General features: G+C 41.1%; 1 protein-coding gene across 1 annotated transcript; it reads left to right on the top strand.

Annotated features, from left to right (window-relative positions):
* Positions 1-401: 401 nt before the first annotated feature.
* LOC134340225 (keratin, type II cytoskeletal 8-like) lies at positions 402-18,070 on the top strand. Its single transcript, XM_063037205.1, has 9 exons — positions 402-700; positions 1,451-1,659; positions 7,279-7,339; positions 7,422-7,517; positions 8,124-8,288; positions 9,058-9,183; positions 11,830-12,050; positions 15,496-15,551; positions 17,418-18,070. Exons 1-9 carry the CDS (start codon positions 443-445, stop codon positions 17,567-17,569), a joined length of 1,344 nt encoding a protein of 447 aa, XP_062893275.1. The 5' UTR covers positions 402-442; the 3' UTR covers positions 17,570-18,070.
* Positions 18,071-19,859: the final 1,789 nt, after the last annotated feature.

Raw genomic sequence — 19,859 nt, 5'->3', positions numbered from 1 at the left:
AAGTTTTTGCAGGCAACATTTTAGTGCTGCAAAGTTGTTTCTTTTTGGCCATCTTCTTCCTATTAACAGTTGCAATGACAAGTACTACTTGAATGATACTTTTTCCCTCTGAACTGTTGGAATAGAAGGCATTAAATATTTGGTGTGGGTGGCAAAATAAATCAGTTGAGTTATCATGATTGGAAAATAGATTCTTGGTAAGCAATGAATGGTGACTGATTTTAATTATAACTTTGGTATGTGACCACTAAGAATTTGGCCTTGCCTTCAAATATGCTGGTGGCAGAACTACATTCCACACTTCTAAAAGAAAGGCTCTTCCTGACAAACGTGCCATGCAACTTGAGACAGGTTTTCAGTCTATAAAACACCATGCACACTTGTAAATCTTAACTTTGTAGCTTTGAACTGACCTGAACAAGCACCTCTAGAGAAAGCCAAAATGCTGTCCACAAAGCAGACTGAACACATCATCGGCAGCCGAGCAAGCTACAGCCGTTCTTCCAGCTCTGAATCTACTAGGACCACAGTTTCAAGTATGAAGGCTGTGGAGCGAGTTAGTTCCCCATCTTACCAAACTGTCATCAGCACTTCCACTACTTCCACTCAGGATATCGACCCGCTTATCCAAGCAATTCGCCGAGAAGAAAAAGAACAGATTAAGACACTCAACAATCGTTTTGCTGGCTTCATTAACAAGGTAATAAATAATTAAAGTCTTTTACAGAAATATGGCTGAAAATAATAATAATACTAACTTTATTTATATAGCACCTTTCATACATTAAAATGCAGGTTCAAAGATTGTAAAAATAAATCAATGCAGTCATAAAAACCAGAGACAAAATTAAAATTCATAAGAAAAACATTATATCGAATAAAATGTAATCAAATATTCCAAATTATATAAATGTAATCAACATCAGCAGGTATTAAGTAATCCTATAATAGGCCAATTAAAATGTAGGCTTTTAGAAGTGTTTTGAAACACTCCACAGAACTAAACTGGCAATACCTCAGTCAGTAGAGTATTCGAGATTTTTGGTGCATAAGAGCAAACGGCTGCATAACCTGTTCTTATATGTCTTTATGCTTGGCCCTAGGAACATTAAGCAAGCTAGTATTTGTGGATCTAAGATTACAATTGGGGATGTAAGGGGATAAACACTCCAAAATATACAGAGGAGCTAGTTTATTCAGAGCGATTAACAGTATTTTAAAATTGATCCTAAAGGACACAGACAGCCAGGTGTAATGATGCCAAAACCGACAATGAACTTTCTTTTAGAGAAATGGCTACTTTCGGGTGAAAGGATTTTACTGCTTTGAATCCGTTAGGAATGTGGAATTGTTTCTTTCTTCTAATGTTATCAGAGCTTTGCTTTCTGATTGTTTTGGTATTCTCCAACAACCCCCCACCTCTCCCCACTTGTCCCTTGAATCCTTCCAGGTTCGTTACCTTGAGCAACAAAACAAAGTTTTGGAGACCAAATGGTCTCTCTTGCAGCAGCAGGGAGGCTACAGTTCCAACAATGAGGATATGTACAAGGCATACATCAATGCCCTGACCCGACAGCTGGAAACCTTTAACCAAGACAAGTTACGATTGGACAGTGAGTTGGAACAGATGCACAAGACGGTGACTGGTCTCAAAATCCAGTATGTATCAAATATCAAGTTATCTTTAAGTGTCTGCTCTCATTACGTGAAAGATGTAAACCATGGAATCAAAACAGTTTGCAGCATTGAAAGAGGTCACCCAGCCGTCGTAGTTGTATTTGCTCTTTGATAAGCAATCCCAGTTTCTCTCTTCACTACCCATATCACCTACTTTCACTGTTTTCCCACTCTTTCTTAAACAGAGAGAAATGCCTCTTACTAACGTTTTCCCCTGATTCACCCAACTCCCTGAAAGGTATCTCTAGCTACAGTCTTATCTCCTTAAGAAGCAGAATATGATTAGGGATGGTCAGCATGGATTTGTCAAGGGCAGGTTGTGCCTTATGAGCCTGATTGAATACTTTGAGGATGTAACAAAACACATTGATGAAGGTAGAGCAGTAGATGTAGTGTATATGGATCTCAGTAAGGCATTTGATAAGGTTCCCCATGCCAGGCTCCTTCAGAAAGTAAGGAGGCATGGGATCCAAGGGGACATTGCTTTGTGGATCAAGAATTGGCTTGCCCACAGAAGGCAAAGTGTGGTTGTGGATGGGTCATATTCTGTATGGAGGATGGTGACCAATGGTGTTCTGCAGGGATCTGTTCTGGGACCCCTCCTCTTTGTGATTTTTATAAATGACCTGGATGAAGAAGTAGAAGGGTGTGTTAGTAAGTTTGCTGATGACACAAAGTTGGGGGTGTTGTGGACAGTCTGGAGGAGAGTCAAAGGTTACAGCGGGACATTGATAGGATGCAGAACTGGGCTGAGAAGTGGCAGATGGAGTTCAACCCAGGTAAGTGTGAAGTGGTTCATTTTTGAAGATCAAATTTGAAGGCAGAATATAATGTTAAGGGTGTGGAGGATCAGAGAGATCTTGGGGTCCATGTCCTAGGACACTCAAAGCTGCTGTGCAGGTTGACAGTGTTGTTAAGAAGGCGTATGGTGTGTTGACATTCATCAATCGTGGGATTGAATTCAACAGCCATGAGTTAATGTTACAATTATATAAGACCTTGGTCAGACTCTACTTGGAGTACTGTGTTCAGTTCTGGTCACCTCACTACAGGAAGGATGCAGATACTATAGAAGGAGTGCAGAGGAGATTTACAAGGATGTTTCCTGGATTGGAGAGCATACCTTATGAAAATAGGTTGAGTGAACTTGGCCTTTTCTCCTTGGATGAATAGAGGATGAGAGGTGACCTGATAGAGGTGTATAAGAAGATGAGAGACATTGATCAGGTGGATAGCCAGAGGCTTTTTCCCCAGGGTTGAAATGGTTAACATGAGGGGGCATAGTTTTAAGGTGTTTGGAAGCAGGTACAGAGGGGATGTCTGGGATAAGTTTTTCACACAGAGAGTGGTGGGTGCGTGGAATGTACTGCCAGCAGTGGTGGTGGAAGCCAATACAACAGGGTCTTTTAAGAGACTCTTAGGTACATGGAGCTTAGGAAAATAGAGGGCTATGTGGTAGGGATATTCTGGGCAGCTTCTAGAGTAGGTTACATGGTCAGCACAACATTGTGGGCTGAAGGGCCTGTAATGTGCTGTAGATGTCTATGTTCCTTCCCAAGCCCAATGGTCCAGTAGTCAACTGTGTTATTTCTATAAAGTTCAAGGTTCAGAAACATGATGTGCCCACATTACTCTCTGATCAGCTCAGCTCAGTTGGTGCATGCTCTTTTTTAAGCAACAGATGCAGTTTGATGTTTGTATTGTGATGAAAGGGGTTTCTAAGTGCTTCTTAGCAAGCTGTGCAACATACTGTAAGCTCAATATGCTATTGCAATGGTTTGGAAGTCATCTCTGCGTTATCAGTTTTGGTTTCAAACTTGCTACAGTATAAATGCAACCTGGTGGAAAATTCAGATTTAGAAAGCTGTTGCTTGTCATGTTAATAAATGACCAATCGTCCATTCATACTCTTGCTCCTGTGTGTAGATAGAAATGGGGCTATTATTATAATTCAGAATTGCTGTTAAAAATTTGGCAGTGGTAACTGCAGTGTGCTGACAGACACAAAAGTGCATCAGATTATTTTAAATTATGGTTTATTCTACTTCTTTAAAACATAATTTTGGCTACAAAATAGTTTCTGGAAGAAAAGGTACACTTCATTTAAAGGGAAATATGAAAATATCCTTCCTGCTTCGGCAATAACATAATATACAGGAGGAATATGAAGGTGAGGTGTAGCAAGAAAAGATGTTTCACAACACACAAGTACTTTCAGTATGTACACTCCCTGCTCCCATTGTTCTCTGGAAGAAAGTATCTGTTGTGAATTTTCTACCTCCCTTATGACTGCACTTGGCAGACTAAATACGTCCGGGTTTTATTCAATGTTCTTTTTCACATGTTTCTATATTTAAACTAGGACCCTTTATGGGGGGATGGACAATATTGAGAGAGCTGCTGCATAATGTACAATGCAGGCTAGTTGGAGAAAACATTACAGATATTGTGTTCTCAGGGTTCTTACACAACAAGCTGATATGCCCAGAACCCCCTTAACTGATGACTAGAGCATTGGTAATAGCTGTTAAAGAAGCATATTAAAAGCTCCTCCATGTTAGCACACATGCAGGTATGTAAAATGGTGTAGATCACTCGTCTGAGTGCTACTGGTACCATGTAACCCAGTACTACCTGTCGCACGGTCGGGTGGTCGGCGACTAAACCGGCTCCCCCACCAGGCTTGCCTGGTGAGGAGTGTGGCTAGACACCTGCAGGATGACAAACAAGACCCGTTAAAGGGCGGATGAACCCTCTCGTAGGGTCAACGGCCATTGAGCAAACACGTGCCGTGAAGCTCGGAAAGGGCATCCCTTGCATCGAATCTTGGTCTAGCCATTCACTGCAACAGAACTTCCCCCAGCCGTCTTGGACCCCACCATGCTGCTGGATCCGGGAGGGGATGTCAAGAGGGTGGGTCTGGACCTGTGCAACCCCCTACTCACCTAAAATCCATTCATGCGCACGCTATTCCTTTCTGAGGAGTGGGGTATAAACCCCACTAACTGACTGAAAGGAACCATCATCATCCTATGGGATGGATAGCCAGAGAGAGAAGCTTTTATGAAAATAGTTTTTACTAGTTTAAAGAGAATTTTTTTATGTGTTTCCCAATATATTAACATAGAAACATAGAAACATAGAAAATAGGTGCAGGAGTAGGCCACTTGGTCCTTTGAGCCTGCACCGCCATTCAGTATGATCATGGCTGATCATCCAACTCAGAACCCTGTACCAGCCTTCCCTCCATACCCCCTGATCCCTTTAGCCACAAGGGCCATATCTAACTCCCTCTTAAATATAGCTAATGAACTGGCCTCAACTGTTTCCTGTGGCAGAGAATTCCACACATTCACCACTCTCTGTGTGAAGAAGTTTTTCCTCATCTCGGTCCTAAAAGGCTTCCCCTTTATCCTCAAACTGTGACCCCTCGTCCTGGACTTCCCCAACATCGGGAACAATCTTCCTGCATCTAGCCTGTCCAATCCCTTTAGGATTTTATACGTTTCAATAAGATCCTCCCTCAATTTTCTAAATTCCACAGAGTATAAGCCTAGTCGATCCAGTCTTTCATCATATGAAAGTCCTGCCATCCCAGGAATCAATCTGGTGAACCTTCTTTGTACTCCCTCTATGGCAAGAATGTCTTTTCTCAGATTAGGGGACCAAAACTGCACACAATGCTCCAGGTGTGGTCTCACCAAGGCCTTGTACAACTGCAGTAGTACCTCCCTGGCTCCTGTACTCGAATCCTCTCGCTATAAATGCCAGCATGCCATTCGCCTTTTTCTCATTCCCAATTGTCTGATCCACAAAGGAAATAATAATTTAATGTAGGTACTCTTCACTGAGGCCTAGTTGAGGGCATTTCTTGCCTTTGACTCATGGATTTAAACATCACACTGGGAGTTTCAGCATATCTAACCTGAGGTCTTGCTTCACTTTTAATGGGATGCCTTTTAGATGGGATGCTAAATTGAATCAGTTTTAAAGGAATGTTACAGGATAATACCCACCAGTGAATATGAAACCTCAGGCACAAGAAAATCTGCAGATGCTGGAAATCCAGAGCAACACATTCAAAATGCTAGAGGAACTGAGCAGGCCAGGCAACATCTATGGAAAAGAGAACATAGTTGACATTTCAAGCCAAAACCCTTCATCAGAAACCCCAGGATACGGTTTAGCAGGAGACAGTACCAAGTCCTGTCTCAAGTACTAGTATCACAACAGCTCAAGACACTGCTGCCCCCAAAATCCATCTTTCTGTTTCGATATTATCTCTTAGAAGTTGGCAATGAGAAACCTGTCAAACAGCTAATGCTACATCAGCCTTCTGCAAATGCTTGATAGTTTAATAACACTTATGTCATCTCTGACTCTAAATTGTCTTGACTAGGGCTCCAAAAAGGTCTTGCTTTCCTCATATATTCGCACATTTTTAAGATCTATGGTTTACATTTATATACACTCGATTACCACTTTATTAGGTACACCTGTACACCTGCCCTTTAATGCAAACATCTAATCAGCCAATCATGCAGCAGCAACTCAACGCATAAAAGCATGCAGACACGGTCAAAGATTCATTTGCTGCTCAGACCAAACATCGGAATGGGGAAGAAATGCGATCTAAGTGACTTTGACCGTGGAATTCTTGTTGGTACAAGACGGGGTGGTTTGACTATCTCAGACACTGCTGATCTCTTGGAATTTTCAAATAGAGCAATCCCTAGAGTTTACAGAGAATGGTGCAAAAAAACTGGAAAACATCCAGTGGGGAGCAGTTCTGTGGGTGAAAATGTTTTATTGATGAGAGAGGACAGGGGAGAACGGCCAGACTGGTTCAAGCTGACGGGATGGCGACGGTAACTCAAATAAACATGCATTATAACAGTGGTGTGCAAAAGAGCATACGTTGAGCCAAAGTGGATGGGCTACAGCAGCAGAAGCCTACAAACGTACACTCAGTGGCCACTTTATTAGATACAGGACATAACAAATAAAATGGCCAACGAGTGTATTTCTTCATAGCATAGAAGGAGACAATTCAGCACATTAAGTCTATGTAGTTCACAGAGCATCCCTGCGACCTCCGTTCATTTATTTACACCCCTACAAACTATTCTCCAGCATATGCACAATAACAGCCCCAATTATCCTGCTTCCCACATACACAAAGGGTAAAGCACAGTAGCCACTGCTTTCAAAACTAATATCCTAGTTCATAAGAGGGTAATCTGATTGTTTGGGTTCCTTTTGTTGTCTATTGTACAGACCTTGGGCTGCTTTTGGCATTCCCATAACCCTGTTCGTTCTTCTGTAACGAAGAAACAGGCAATGGATTAATACTGCTTTAGGATATTATTAACTTTCTCACTGAAACATTCTAAAGATATGTCGCATTTTGCTATCATAAAAATTGAAATCATGTATATCCCAAGCTATCCTTTCTTCTATCTCACACTACTGAATCGTGGTAGCTCAAGTTCCCATGGCAAGGCAGAAACTTGTAAAAGAGTGTGTCTCAAATACATGTTATTGTAGGATTGATGTTAGCACATTTTCCGGGAAATAAAATTCCTTTTACTTTTGTAAAAGGTATGAAGATGAGATGAATAATCGTGCAGGGATGGAGAATGATTTTGTCACTTTGAAGAAGGTATGTTCTTCAATGATTGTCTTCATACAATGAAAAATAATCTTTACACTCCTGTGCTAAAATTGAATATGTCCTTGTTCAGAGGGTCGATGATTCATATCTGACAAAACATCAGCTTGCGGATTCACTCGATGGACTTATCAGTGAGCTCGACTTCCTGAAACAGGTCTATGAAGAGGTAACATTATAGAGTTTTTACTGGCATTATATAACAATAAAATAGTGATAATATAACGATATAATAACAGTTATCCAAACATATATAGGCTTTTTTTGTCAAATCACTCAATAACCAATCAAAAACATTTGCTTCAGTTTTCAAATACTTTCCAAATACTTTCACTGAGGCCTTCTTTACATGGCACAGTCTATTTTTCTCTTGCACATTGCTTCCTTTCATGGAATGGATCTGGATTCTCAATCTCCCATAATTTTCCACTTTTTTCTGTTTTCGTTCCTGAGGGGATTTTCAGCTTGGTGCTAGCTCAAGTAAGAGGTCATCCTCCATGTGTCCTAGGAATGAGATTCACCTAGCTTTCTTTTGGTACAGAAGGCCTCTTCAGACTTAATCTAATATTGAAAGGTCAGCACTTACACTGAGGGGGTCAGCGAATAGGCCTAGTGAGGAAACATTGACCCAAATAAATAAATAATGAGATCAGTCCAATTAAATGTAAAGGCCCGTCTACTTAGATACATGTTGGCCACAGCAACCGGGCATTATAGTTATTTTGTTTATTTTCAAGTGCCTAATGAATTTATTTTTCTTTCAATGATACCTAAGGAAATCCACGAACTGCATTCACAAATCAAGGATGTTGCTGTCACTGTTGAACTTAATAACTACCGTGAGCTGGACCTTCAGGAACTTGTTGCTAACATGAAGGAGCAATACGAACTGTTGGCATCTAAGGGTCGTAACGAGGTTCAGGCTGTGTACAAATCCAAGGTAAAGAAATACATCTCTTGTAATTTAAGAAGTTAATTGGGAAGCAGGTGAATTTATATAGTCTTGGGAGGTTAGCCCATCATTCACAAATAAATGCAGTTTATAAGGAAAGAAAGGGATGCATTATGGGCCCCTAGCTGGAAAATGTTCTGTTCCACTGCATTGGGATGTTTATAAAATGAGCTTAAAATTTGCAAAGAAAAATAGCTAAATACATCTGGTATGAAGTTAGTGGAGATGATTTTCCAAGCATAATCTCCAACCTTTTCTTAACTCCAATTTTGGATAACTGATATCCAAAGATCTTTGTGATGTTACCTCTCATGAGATTGGCCTTAACCTCCTCAATTATTGCGCTTATTTTATTTTATTTTCCAGTGGGTTCATTCTAAAGATGTGGACACTATTGATAAGGCTGTTGTATAGTATTTATTTCTAATTGCCTCCTGAGAAGGTGGTGAGAAAAAAAATCTTTACGTTGCTGCAGTCCTTGTGAGGATGGTACCTCCTCCTCAGGAGTTCTGTTGTATGAGGGATGTTAGGGTTTTGGTGCAGGGACCATGAAGGAGCAGTAATGAAATTCCTAGTTAGGAATGTGTGTGATTGGCAGGTGTACATGGAGGAGGTGGCATTCCTATGCTCCTGCTCCACTCCTTCATTAATTTGGTAGTTGCTGTTGATTGCAGCTCCATAACTGACAGGTCAAATCAACCGTCTGATTCCCTCTTGTCTCACAATTTTCCCTTCTCTGATATTGCTTCCATTTCAGTACAATCAACTCTCCCAGTCTGCTGGAAAGTATGATGATGAACTGCGTGTCCTCAAGAGTGACATTACAGACACGGTCAGGAGAATCACAAAAATCAATACTGAAGTAGAAACCCTTAAGAACCAGGTAATGACATCAACACTGATCACTACCAAACATTTTCTGCTACTTTTCTAATTGATTTTCCTCCCTCTTAATGCCAGACAGGGTAAATACCCTCTGGAACTGCCACCAGTCTATCATTCTTCTTGTTCACCAATAGTACTGGATTTGTATAAAATTAATCTCAAATCACTTATGCCTGTGCAGTCAATAGGCTTGCTCGACAGAGAGACACAAGAGACTGCAGATGCTGAAATCTGAAGCAACAGTCAATCTACTGGAAAAACTCACTGGGTTGAGCAACTCCTGGAAGCAGGAGAGAAAGGAATTCTCAACATTTCTGACGTCTGGCCTAATGCAGAGTTCTGACCCTAAATGTAGACAATTCCTTTCTGCCTATAGACACTGATCAATTCATTGTTCCTCCAGCAGATTGATTGTTTATTGACAGGGAATTATCCAATCATTTCCACTCCAGATGGGAATAGCATCAAATAGTATGTGCAGCCTTTAGCAAACACAAGTCATTCAAAGCCAGCTCTGCCTATTGGTGCACATTGTGTCAAAAGCAGTTTTGTCGACCCCTCGCCCTAAAAGGACATTGTGACCACTTTACTGACCGAAGCCCCAGAGGCCAAGTAAGGCAAGGCAAGGTAATCTGTCCCATGGTGCCACATTAATAACATTCTTAAGAACTAGAAAAATTTTGTTGCCAACCTCTAACCCAACTGGCATAATAAATTCTGGAGGATGATTCTGGACAATTTGAATCTCTGTGATTATACTTATGGTGGGATGTTGAGATCAGTTTCAGGTACAGTCTTGGCCAGGGAAGTAATTCAGTCCTCATTTTAAAGTTGAGTATTCTGTCCAATATTTGTCTATTTAGTAAATTAATTGAATTTCTATGATCTGGGAGCCTTCAGGTTCAATTCACTGGAAAGTTTATATTTTCAGTACGCATTTCTTAAGAGATTGGAGTAGACTTTGCTCTTATCTGGGCTACCTGTGAGCATGCCCATACATAATCCCAGATTCTACCCCGACCCAACACATACGAAGTATTAGAGGAACTCAGCAAGTTAGGTTCCAGCTAAGGAGGGGAATAAACAGTCGATGTTTCAGGCTGAGACCCTTCATCAGGACTTGAAAGGAAGTGAGCAGAATCTAAAATAAAAAAGTGAGGGGAGGGAGCGTAGTACAAGCTGGCAGGTGATAGATAGGACAAGGTGGGTAAGAAAGTAAGAAACTGGGAGGTGATAGGTAAAAAAGGTGAAGGGCTGAAAAAAAAGGAATCTGATAGGAGACGATTGTGGACCATGGAAGATGGGGAAGGAGGAGGGGATCCAGAGGGAGGTGATGGGCAGATGAGAAGAGAAATGGTGAGAGGGTAACTAGACTGGGGAATGGAAAAAGAGAGAAGGAAGGAGGGGAATCAAAATCACTGGAAGCTGGGGAGAAAGGTGTTCATGCCATCAGGTTGGAGGCTACCCAGACGGAATATGACGGAACTTGAGTTTGACCTCATCATGATAGTAGAGGGTACCATGGGCAGACGTCAGAATGAGAATGGGAAGTCAAATTGAAATGTTAGCCAACAGGAGATCCTGCCTTTTGTGGCGGATAGAGTGAAGGTGCTCAACAAAGCGGTCCTCCAAACTGCACTGGTCTCACCAATGCAGAGGAGGCCTCACTAGGAGCAGCAGATACAGAAGATGACCGCGACAGACTCACAGTTGAATTGTGGCCTCACCTGCAAAGACCGTTTGGGGCCCTGAGTGGTGGTGAAGGGGGAGGTGTAGGGGCAGTTGTAGCATGTGTCGTGCCTACAGGGGTAAGTGACAGGAGGGAGATCAGTGGGGAGGGCCAAGTGGACGAGAGTCATGTAGAGAGTGATCCTAAGTGGTAGGATTCTGTTGGAGATGGTGGAGGCTATAGAGAACGATGTGCTGGATACGGAGTGGATCCCCTCCCATGAGAGGTCTGCCTCATTCTCTCCTCATCAGTGCAACTCAACATCATTGATTCCTTACTGGTCTAAGCATGGAAGCTGACAACTTCAGTACTAAACAGAGATAGTGACTAGCAGTCGAACAGTTTCCATGGTAACTCCGATGGTCAACTAACTGCAGCCTTTTGTGCACAAAGAGATCATATGTCATATTTATTGAAGGGCCAGATCATGGACCACAGGAGAGATCAGGTTCATCCTGCCCTTACCACTCGCCAAACATTGCACCTACCCTCTGTCCACTAGAAAAAGCAGGATCTCCTGGTAACCATTCTACTTCCCATTCCTATTCTGACATGTCAGTCCATGGTCTCCTCTACTGCTGCAATGAGGCCACACTCAGGTTGGAGAAACAACACCTTATATTCAGTCCTTGGTGAAGAAGTTTGAGAGGTCAGCTTCCACCACTGACAGTTTATATGAAGCATTTCAATAACAATGAGGGATCAGATATTTGAACCTTCACATTCCGTTTCAAACAGTAATATCCTATTTGGTCCATTGACCCTTTGAGCTGGTGGGGAAGTGTGGGGATTTATTTTAAGTCAAAAGGTTTATTAAAACATGATATACTTTGCCTTTTTGGCTAACAAGCTAAACATTTTATGATCAAGAACATTTTTTCTAACATTTGCATTTTAAAACAAAAATCTATTTAGCGGGTTGTGTTAGAAACAGCAATCACTGAAGCTGAAGAACGAGGAGAGCTAAGTTTGAGAAGCGTCAAGGCTAAGATTGCTGAAAAAGATAATGAAATATTCAAGGCCAAGCAGGAAGCAGCCAAGAAAATGCATGAATACCAGGAACTAATGAACGTCAAAATTGCTCTGGATTTTGAAATTCAAACCTACAGGAAAATGCTGGAGGGAGAGGAGACCAGGTACAAGATATTTATATTCAGTGGGAGGGGGTGTGGTTCTGCAAAACCTAGTTGACTAACAATAACAAAGCTTGTTGAAATTGCTCCCTTGTTAGAAACTATATAACCAACACAGTGTGTTTATAAATAATATATTTATGATTTAGTTTAATGCAGTACAAAGACAAAATGCCTTGCCTTTATATGTAGACAACTGACTCACAAAGGAAGTTGCCCAGAAAGACAGACAGCAGCAATATCTATGGCAAGGAATTTCCACTTTCCTATTGACAGCTGCAGAGAAGTATCATAGTGGTGAAATGCCTGGATGCAGTAGTGTTGTTAAGTTGGAGAACAGTTGAAATCATTTAAAAATTCTTGTGGGTAACAAGTCAGGAGGTAAAAATGAAACAATTCGTAAACTCACATTGTAAATGTTTTACATGCATAAAATAAAGGTTTGAACAGATACATAAGATAGAAGAAAAGAAGAGCTGTTATTGGTTTTAATACAAATCATATTTAATTATTTTTTAAAAAGGTAGAATTTTGAAGTAACTGAGGCACAAGATAGGTGGAGGAACAGGTAGTGTTGAGAAAGCAGGGAGTCTGCATAAGGATTGGAGAGACTAGTAAAATTGGCAAAGTGGCAGATGGAATATAATGTATTCCAGAAGTGTATGGTCATGCACTTTGGTAGAAGGAATAAAGGCATAGACTATTTTCTAAATGGGGAGCGAATTCATAAATCAGAGGTGCAAAGGGACTTGTAAGTACCAGTGCAGAATTCCCTAAATGTTAACTTGCAGATTGAGTTGGTAGTACGGAAGGCAAATGTAATGTTGGCGTTCATTTTGAGAGGACTAGAATATAAAGGGAAAGATATAATGTTGAGGCTTTTTAAGGCATTGGGAAGACCACATTTGAAATATTGTGAGCTGTTTTGGGCATCGTTTCGAAGAAAGAATGTGCTGGCATTGGAGAAGGTCCAGGGGAGGTTTACGAAAATTATCCTGGGAATGAAAGGGTTAATGTATGAGGAGCACTTGATGGCTGTAGGCCTGTATTCACTAGAGTTTAGAAGAGTGAGGGGTGATCTCATTGAAACCATCTGAATATCGAAAGGCCTAGACAGAGTGAACGTGGAGAGGATGTTTCCAATAGTGGTTAGGTCTATGACCAAAGGGCACAGCCTTGGATTGTAAGAATGTCCTTTTAGAACAGAGATAAGGAGGAATTGCTTTAGTCAGATGGTGCTGAGTCTGTGGAATTCGTTGCCACAGATGGTTGTGGAGGCCATGTCATTGGGTATATTTAAAGCAGAGGGTGATAGGTTCTTAATTAGCAGGGGTGCAAAGGTTATGGGGAGAAGGCAGGAGAATGAGGTTGAGAGGGAAAATAAATCAGCCATGATGGAATGACAGAGTAGGTGTGATGGGTTAGTTGGTCTTATGGAATGACCATCCACACAAATAGTTATAATTAAATTTAATTACCAGGAAGGTCATTAAACAGTAATTATGGACTTCTGTGCCATCAAAAACTCATTTGTATTTCATTCAACAAGATATAAGATTTTCATGCTTTTGTTACAACTGTTTTAATCATTTTAATCTGAAAATGACATTTGGAAAATAGTGACCTCTGTGGAAAAAGCAGGAATCACTGGCAGCAACAGAAGGAAAAGCAGTAGATGTAGTGTATATGGATTTCAGCAAGGCATTTGATAAGGTACCCCATGCAAGGCTTATTGAGAAAGTAAGGAGGCATGGGATCCAAGGGGACATTGCTTTGTGGATCCAGAACTGGCTTTCCCACAGAAGGCAAAGAGTGGTTGTAGACGGGTCATATTCTGCATGGAGGTTGGCCACCAGTGGTGTGCCTCAGGGATCTGTTCTGGGACCCTTTCTCTTCATGATTTTTATAAATGACCTGGATGAGGAAGTGGAGGGATGGGTTAGTAAATTTGCTGATGACACAAAGGTTGGGGGTGTTGTGGATAGTGTGGAGGGCTGTCAGAGGTCACAGTGGGACATTGATAGGATGCAAAACCGGGCTGAGTGGTGGCAGATGGAGTTCAACCCAGATAAGTGTGAGGTGGTTCATTTTGGTAGGTCAAATATAATGGCAGAATGTCGTATTAATGGTGAGACTCTTGGCAGTTTGTAGAATCAGAGGGATCTTGGGGTCCGAGTCCATAGGACACTAAAAGCTGCTGTGCAGGTTGACTCTGTGGTTAAGAAAGCATACGGTGCATTGGCCTTCATCAATTGTAGGACTGAGTTTAGGAGCTGAGAGGTAATGTTACAGCTATATAGGACCCTGGTCAGACCCCACTTGGAGTACTGTGCTCAATTCTGGTCGCCTCACTACAGGAAGGATGTGGAAACCATTGAAAGGGTGCAGAGGAGATTTACAAGGATATTGCCTGGATTGGGGAGCATGCCTTATGAGAATAGGTTGATTGAACTCGGCCTTTATTCATTGGAGTGATAGAGGATGAGAGGTGACCTGATAGAGGTGTACAAGATGATGAGAGGCATTGATCGTGTGGTTAGTCAGAGGCCTTTTCCCAGGGCTGAAATGGCTAGCATGAGAGGGCACAGTTTTGAGGTGCTTGGAAGTAGGTACAGAGGAGACGTCAGGGGTAAGTTTTTTACACGGAGAGTGGTGAGTGTGTGGATTGGGCTGCCGGTGACGGTGGTGGAGGCGGATACGATAGGGTCTTTTAAGAGACTCCTGGACAGGTACATAGAGCTCAGAAAAATAGAGGGCTATGGGTAACCCTTTGGGCCGAAGAGCCTGTATCGTGCTGTAGGCTTTCTATGTTTCTATTTTTCTAACTTCTAAATTTCTGCATTTTAGTGTGAATGAGGAGTCTAGAAATTGTAGTTATTTTCCTTGGGTAACACAATGAATGCGATAGTTTCATTGTCAGTAAAATGGCAAAATCGATGCCTTTTAATAATGTAAATTCTGATACTTTATGGAGCTGTTTTGTAAATTATTTCAGAAAATGATGGTTGTCCATTTGCTGTGATTGACAGATTTTTGGATTCTTAAGGGATACAGGAATGGCATAGGGTGACGAGTTGAGTAGAGGATGATCTTCTTGAATAACCGAGCAGACAGGAGGAGCTGTGTTGCTCGCTCTTTTTTATGCTCCTTGTGATTTTGTGTTCTACTCTTCTGAACCAGTAGACTGGAGTTCAGAGAAATTACTACTTCTTGTCAAAGATTCTTCTTGCCAAACAGACTTCAAGCATGTTATTTAAACCGATGAGTTAATAGGATACATTGAGAATAACAGTAGAAATGTGAAAGTAGGGTTTGCAAAGCAGATATTTGTTGAGCTGAAGTTTAGAACATTAATTTTGGTTGTGGGTATTCTTTGAGACTATGTTGCTTCTTAAACATTGTACAGTGTTTTTCAAGCTCTACTTACATCATAAACTTTTGTTTACAGGATTGGTCAGAAACCAAAGGCAATTCTTCATCTTAACACCACACCAATGGTATCAGGTAAGTTGTTCTGCTTTGTAGTAAAATTCAGCTCATACTCAAGCCAAACCCAACATAGGATTGAGCCATAAGGAAGAACTCATTCAACGTCATGAACTCATTGTCCCCAAGACTTGGCGGTGGCAAGGTAAAGAAACAACACACATTTGCCCCTCCTGAGCTCTTTTTCATCATGCTTGGTGGTTCTCTGGGTACAGAAAGGATGTCATTAAGCTGGAAACGATGCAAAAAACATTCATAAAGGTGTTAACAGAGCTGGAGAGCTTGATTTATAAGGTGAGACTGGATAATTATTTCAATGGTAAAAGATTGCAACATGCTGCTGTGCAGAAGGACTTGGGAGTGCTTCTGCATGAATCACAGAAGGTTGGTTTGCAGGTGCAGCAGGCTATCAAGAAGACGAATGGAGTATCGACCTTCATTGCTAGAGGGCTTTAATTTAAGAGCAGGGAGGTTATGCTGCAACTGTACAGGGTACTGGTGAGGCTGCACCTGGAGTACTGCGTGCAGTTCTGGTCTCCTTACTTGATAGATAGATAGATAGATAGATAGATAGATAGATATATTTTATTAATCCCGAGGGAAATTTGGTTTCGTTACAGCCGCACCAACCAAGAATAGAGCGTTAAGTATAGCAATATAAAAAACCCCAACAATCAAACACCAAAATGCAAACTATGCCAGATGGAAAATAAGTCCAGGACCAGTCTATTGGCTCTTGAGCTCTTGTCTATTGAGGAAGGATATACTGGCTTTGGAGGCAGTGCAGTGGAGGTTCACCAGGTTGATTCCAGAAATGAGAAGGTTAGACTATGAGGAGAGATTGAGTCGCCTGGGACTGTACTTGCTGGAATTTAGAAGAATGAGAGGAGATCTTATAGAAACATGAAATTATGAAAAGGATAGATAAGATAGAGGTAGGAAAGTTGTTTCCATTGGTAGGTGAGACTAAAACTAGGGGACATAGTCTCAAGATTCAGGGGAGTAGATTTAGGACGGAGATGAGGATGAACTGTTTTTCCCAGAGAGTGGTGAATCTGTGGAATTCACTTGCCCAATGAAGCAGTGGAGGCTACCTCAGTAAGTATATTTAAGACAAGGTTGGATAGATTTCTGCATAGTAGGGGAACTAAGGGATATGGGGGAAAGGCAGGTATGTGGAGATGAGTCCATGGCCAGATCAGCCATGATCTTATTGAATGGCAGAGCAGGCTTAACGGGCCAGATGGTCTACTCCTGCTCCTATTTCTTATGTTCTTAATGTTCTTCTAAGTTGTAACTTTATTCCCTGTAGCATAGAAGGCCAAGGGGTGACCTTCCAGAGTTTCATAAAATCACAAAGAGCATAGATAAGGTGAATGGTCATAGCCTTTATCCCAAAGTAAGGGAGTCTAAAATTCAAGGGCAGAGGTTTAAGGTGAGGGTAATGACTTAAAAGGGATCCAAAGGGTGACCTTTTCCACACAGGTGGTGGGTGTATGGAAGGAGCTGCCAGAGGAAGTGAGAGAGGTGGAGAAAATTACAATGTTTAAAAAACAGACAGGAAACTCAAGAGGGGTATGGGCCAAATGTGGAGAAACGGGATCAGCTCAAGTATACAACTTGGTCAGCCTGAATGGGTTGGGCCTAAGGACCTGGGTTATGCTGTGTGTCTCTAAACCCTCAGTGGCTCCTGGTGTCTAACCACCGGGGACATGGCTGAGAGTCTGGGAGGCTATCTTATAAGTGTCAGACCAGGCCAAGAAAGTGAAAAGGGAATTCAGTTACATGAGGCAGAAGAGAAATTACACAAAAATAAAGCTATAATAGCTTTTGATTTCTCTGTGAACATTCATGAATTAACCTTTTCTACTTCATTTCCTCTAGACTTTGGAAGTTCCAGTTCATCATATTCCAGAAGTTATTCAACTGAGCACCAGGAAGTCGCAGGGAATATGCAAAATTTCTCCAGTGGCTCAACTGGAAGGAAAGCAGTCATGGTGAAAACAGTTCAGGCGGTTGAAAGAAAAACAAATTGAAAACAGCAAATGGTGACCAGTTTTAAACACAATGTACCAAATAAGAAGTAACAACACACATAAAGAAACTTCCTTTTAATTATAATAATCAAGACAACTCATTCTTCTCTCCATTTCATTAGTGTAAGTTACACATGTGGTCAGTATCTTCCTGGGCTAAAATTGTTAAATCAATTCCATTGCCATTTCATCCTGCAGGTCATTATGGTAATACTGGATATTAATAATCTTTGTCAGAATCAGAAAAATTAAAATGTTCCGAAATAATTGACCATCAAATTCTCTGAATAGAATATTAAATCGTAAAAAACTTACAGTGATTGTATCAAGGGAAGAATGAAAAGATAATTATATTTTCACTGGGCTATTCTTTGATCGAAATTCTTATGATTGCATCTGAGTGTCAATTAAATGTAAACACTGATGCTTCATGTTATATTAACTTGCAGCTTTGCTTCATATAATAAACTTCATTCCAATGACAAACTTCTGTTGAATGCATCACAAATGTACACAAGAAAAGCGTGTGATGCACTCACTCGGACCACTAGTTATTGTAGAACATCAAAGTCAAATATATTGTCCTACGCAGAAGTACATGTGTGCACAGGTGCAATGAAAAACTCACTTGTAGCAGTATCAGGAGCACACAGGACTAGAAACGCAACATTCTTAAGAAAATTCAGAATCACAATTTTCATGACTTACTTATATGATGTGAAATTTGTTGTTTTCTGACAGTAGCATAATGCAAAGACATAAAATTACTGCAAATTACAAAAAAATGTTAAGGGTGCATGGAGAAGATAAATTACAAAAAAGGTTATACAAGTAAAAAAAACACAATTAGAAAAAATAAGCTGTGAGCTTTTTTCTGACATATAGTCATAGTCATAGTCATACTTTATTGATCCCGGGGGAAATTGGTTTTCGTTACAGTTGCACCATAAATAATTAAATAGTAATAAAAACATAAATAGTTAAATAGTAATATGTAAATTATGCCAGGAAATAAGTCCAGGACCAGCCTACTGGTTCAGGGTGTCTGACCCTCCAAGGGAGGAGTTGTAAAGTTTGATGGCCACAGGCAGAAATGACTTTCTATGACGCTCTGTGTTGCATCTCGGTGGAATGAGTCTCTGGCTAAATGTACTCCTGTGCCCAACCAGTACATTATGTAGTGGATGGGAGACATTGTCCAAGATGGCATGCAACTTGGACAGCATCCTCTTTTCAGACACCACCGTCAGAGAGTCCAGTTCCATCCCCACAACATCTCTGGCCTTAGGAATGAGTTTGTTGATTCTGTTGGTGTTTGCTACCCTCAGCCTGTTGCCCCAGCACACAACAAAAAAACATGATCGCACTGGCCACCACAGACTCGTAGAACATCCTCAGCATCGTCCGGCAGATGTTAAAGGACCTCAGTGTTCTTTGACCAGTCCAGTTTATTGTCAATTCATACCCCCAGGTATTTGTAATCCTCCACCATGTCCACACTGATCCCCTGGATAGAAACGGGGGTCGCTGGTACCTTAGCTCTCCTCAGGTCTACCACCAGCTCCTTAATCTTTCTCACATTAAGCTGCAGATAATTCTGCTCACACCATGTGACAAAGTTTCCCACTGTAGCCCTGTACTCAGCCTCCTCTCCCTTACTGATGCATCCAACTATGGCAGGGTCATCAGAAAACTTCAAACCTCCAAGTTCAAATTTATTATCAAGATACACGCACTGTATGTCACCATATATAACCCTGAGATCCATTTTCTTGCAGACATTCAGAGTAAATACAAAGAAACACAATAGAATCAATGAAAAACTGCACCTAACAAGATGGACAAACAACCAATATGCAAAAGACATCAAACCATGCAAAAGCAAAAAGAAAAAAAATGACTTACATGGACATAATGGGTCAAATGTGCCATAAATTTCTATGATTCTATATCAAAGAAATTCATACATAGCTCAGCAGAGCCAAAAACTTTACGAATTCAGGAAATTTGCAATTGTATCCTTTTCTGAAGCCAATATACTATACATTTGTTGCCCAAACGAACTGAAGAGGTTTTGTGTTGTCGATATTTGTTTTGAGAATGAAAGGCGAGCTTAAAAGTCAAAGAAGAACCATTGGCTTTTGTGCCTACTAGCAGTAGTGTCCATCACCAGGGACCCCCACCATTCAGGCCACCTTCTCTTCTCACTACTACCATCAGGCAGAAGATACAGGAACCTTAGATCTCATGCCACTAGGTTCAGGAAGAGTTATTACCCTGCAACCAACAA

Source organism: Mobula hypostoma, chromosome X1 (assembly GCF_963921235.1).
Source record: "Mobula hypostoma chromosome X1, sMobHyp1.1, whole genome shotgun sequence".
NCBI classification, from domain to species: domain Eukaryota; kingdom Metazoa; phylum Chordata; class Chondrichthyes; order Myliobatiformes; family Myliobatidae; genus Mobula; species Mobula hypostoma.
The sequence above is the reverse complement of the archived record's forward strand: the minus strand, read 5'-3'. Positions and strand labels throughout refer to the sequence as shown.

Bases quoted from the DNA above. Each gene is read 5' to 3' on its own strand.
- LOC134340225 (XM_063037205.1), top strand. From the start codon at position 443: ATGCTGTCCACAAAGCAGACTGAACACATCATCGGCAGCCGAGCAAGC. The intron at 9,184-11,829 runs GTAATGACATCA...AAATCTATTTAG, and splicing joins TAGAAACCCTTAAGAACCAG to CGGGTTGTGTTAGAAACAGC. The intron at 15,552-17,417 runs GTAAGTTGTTCT...CATTTCCTCTAG, and splicing joins CACCACACCAATGGTATCAG to ACTTTGGAAGTTCCAGTTCA.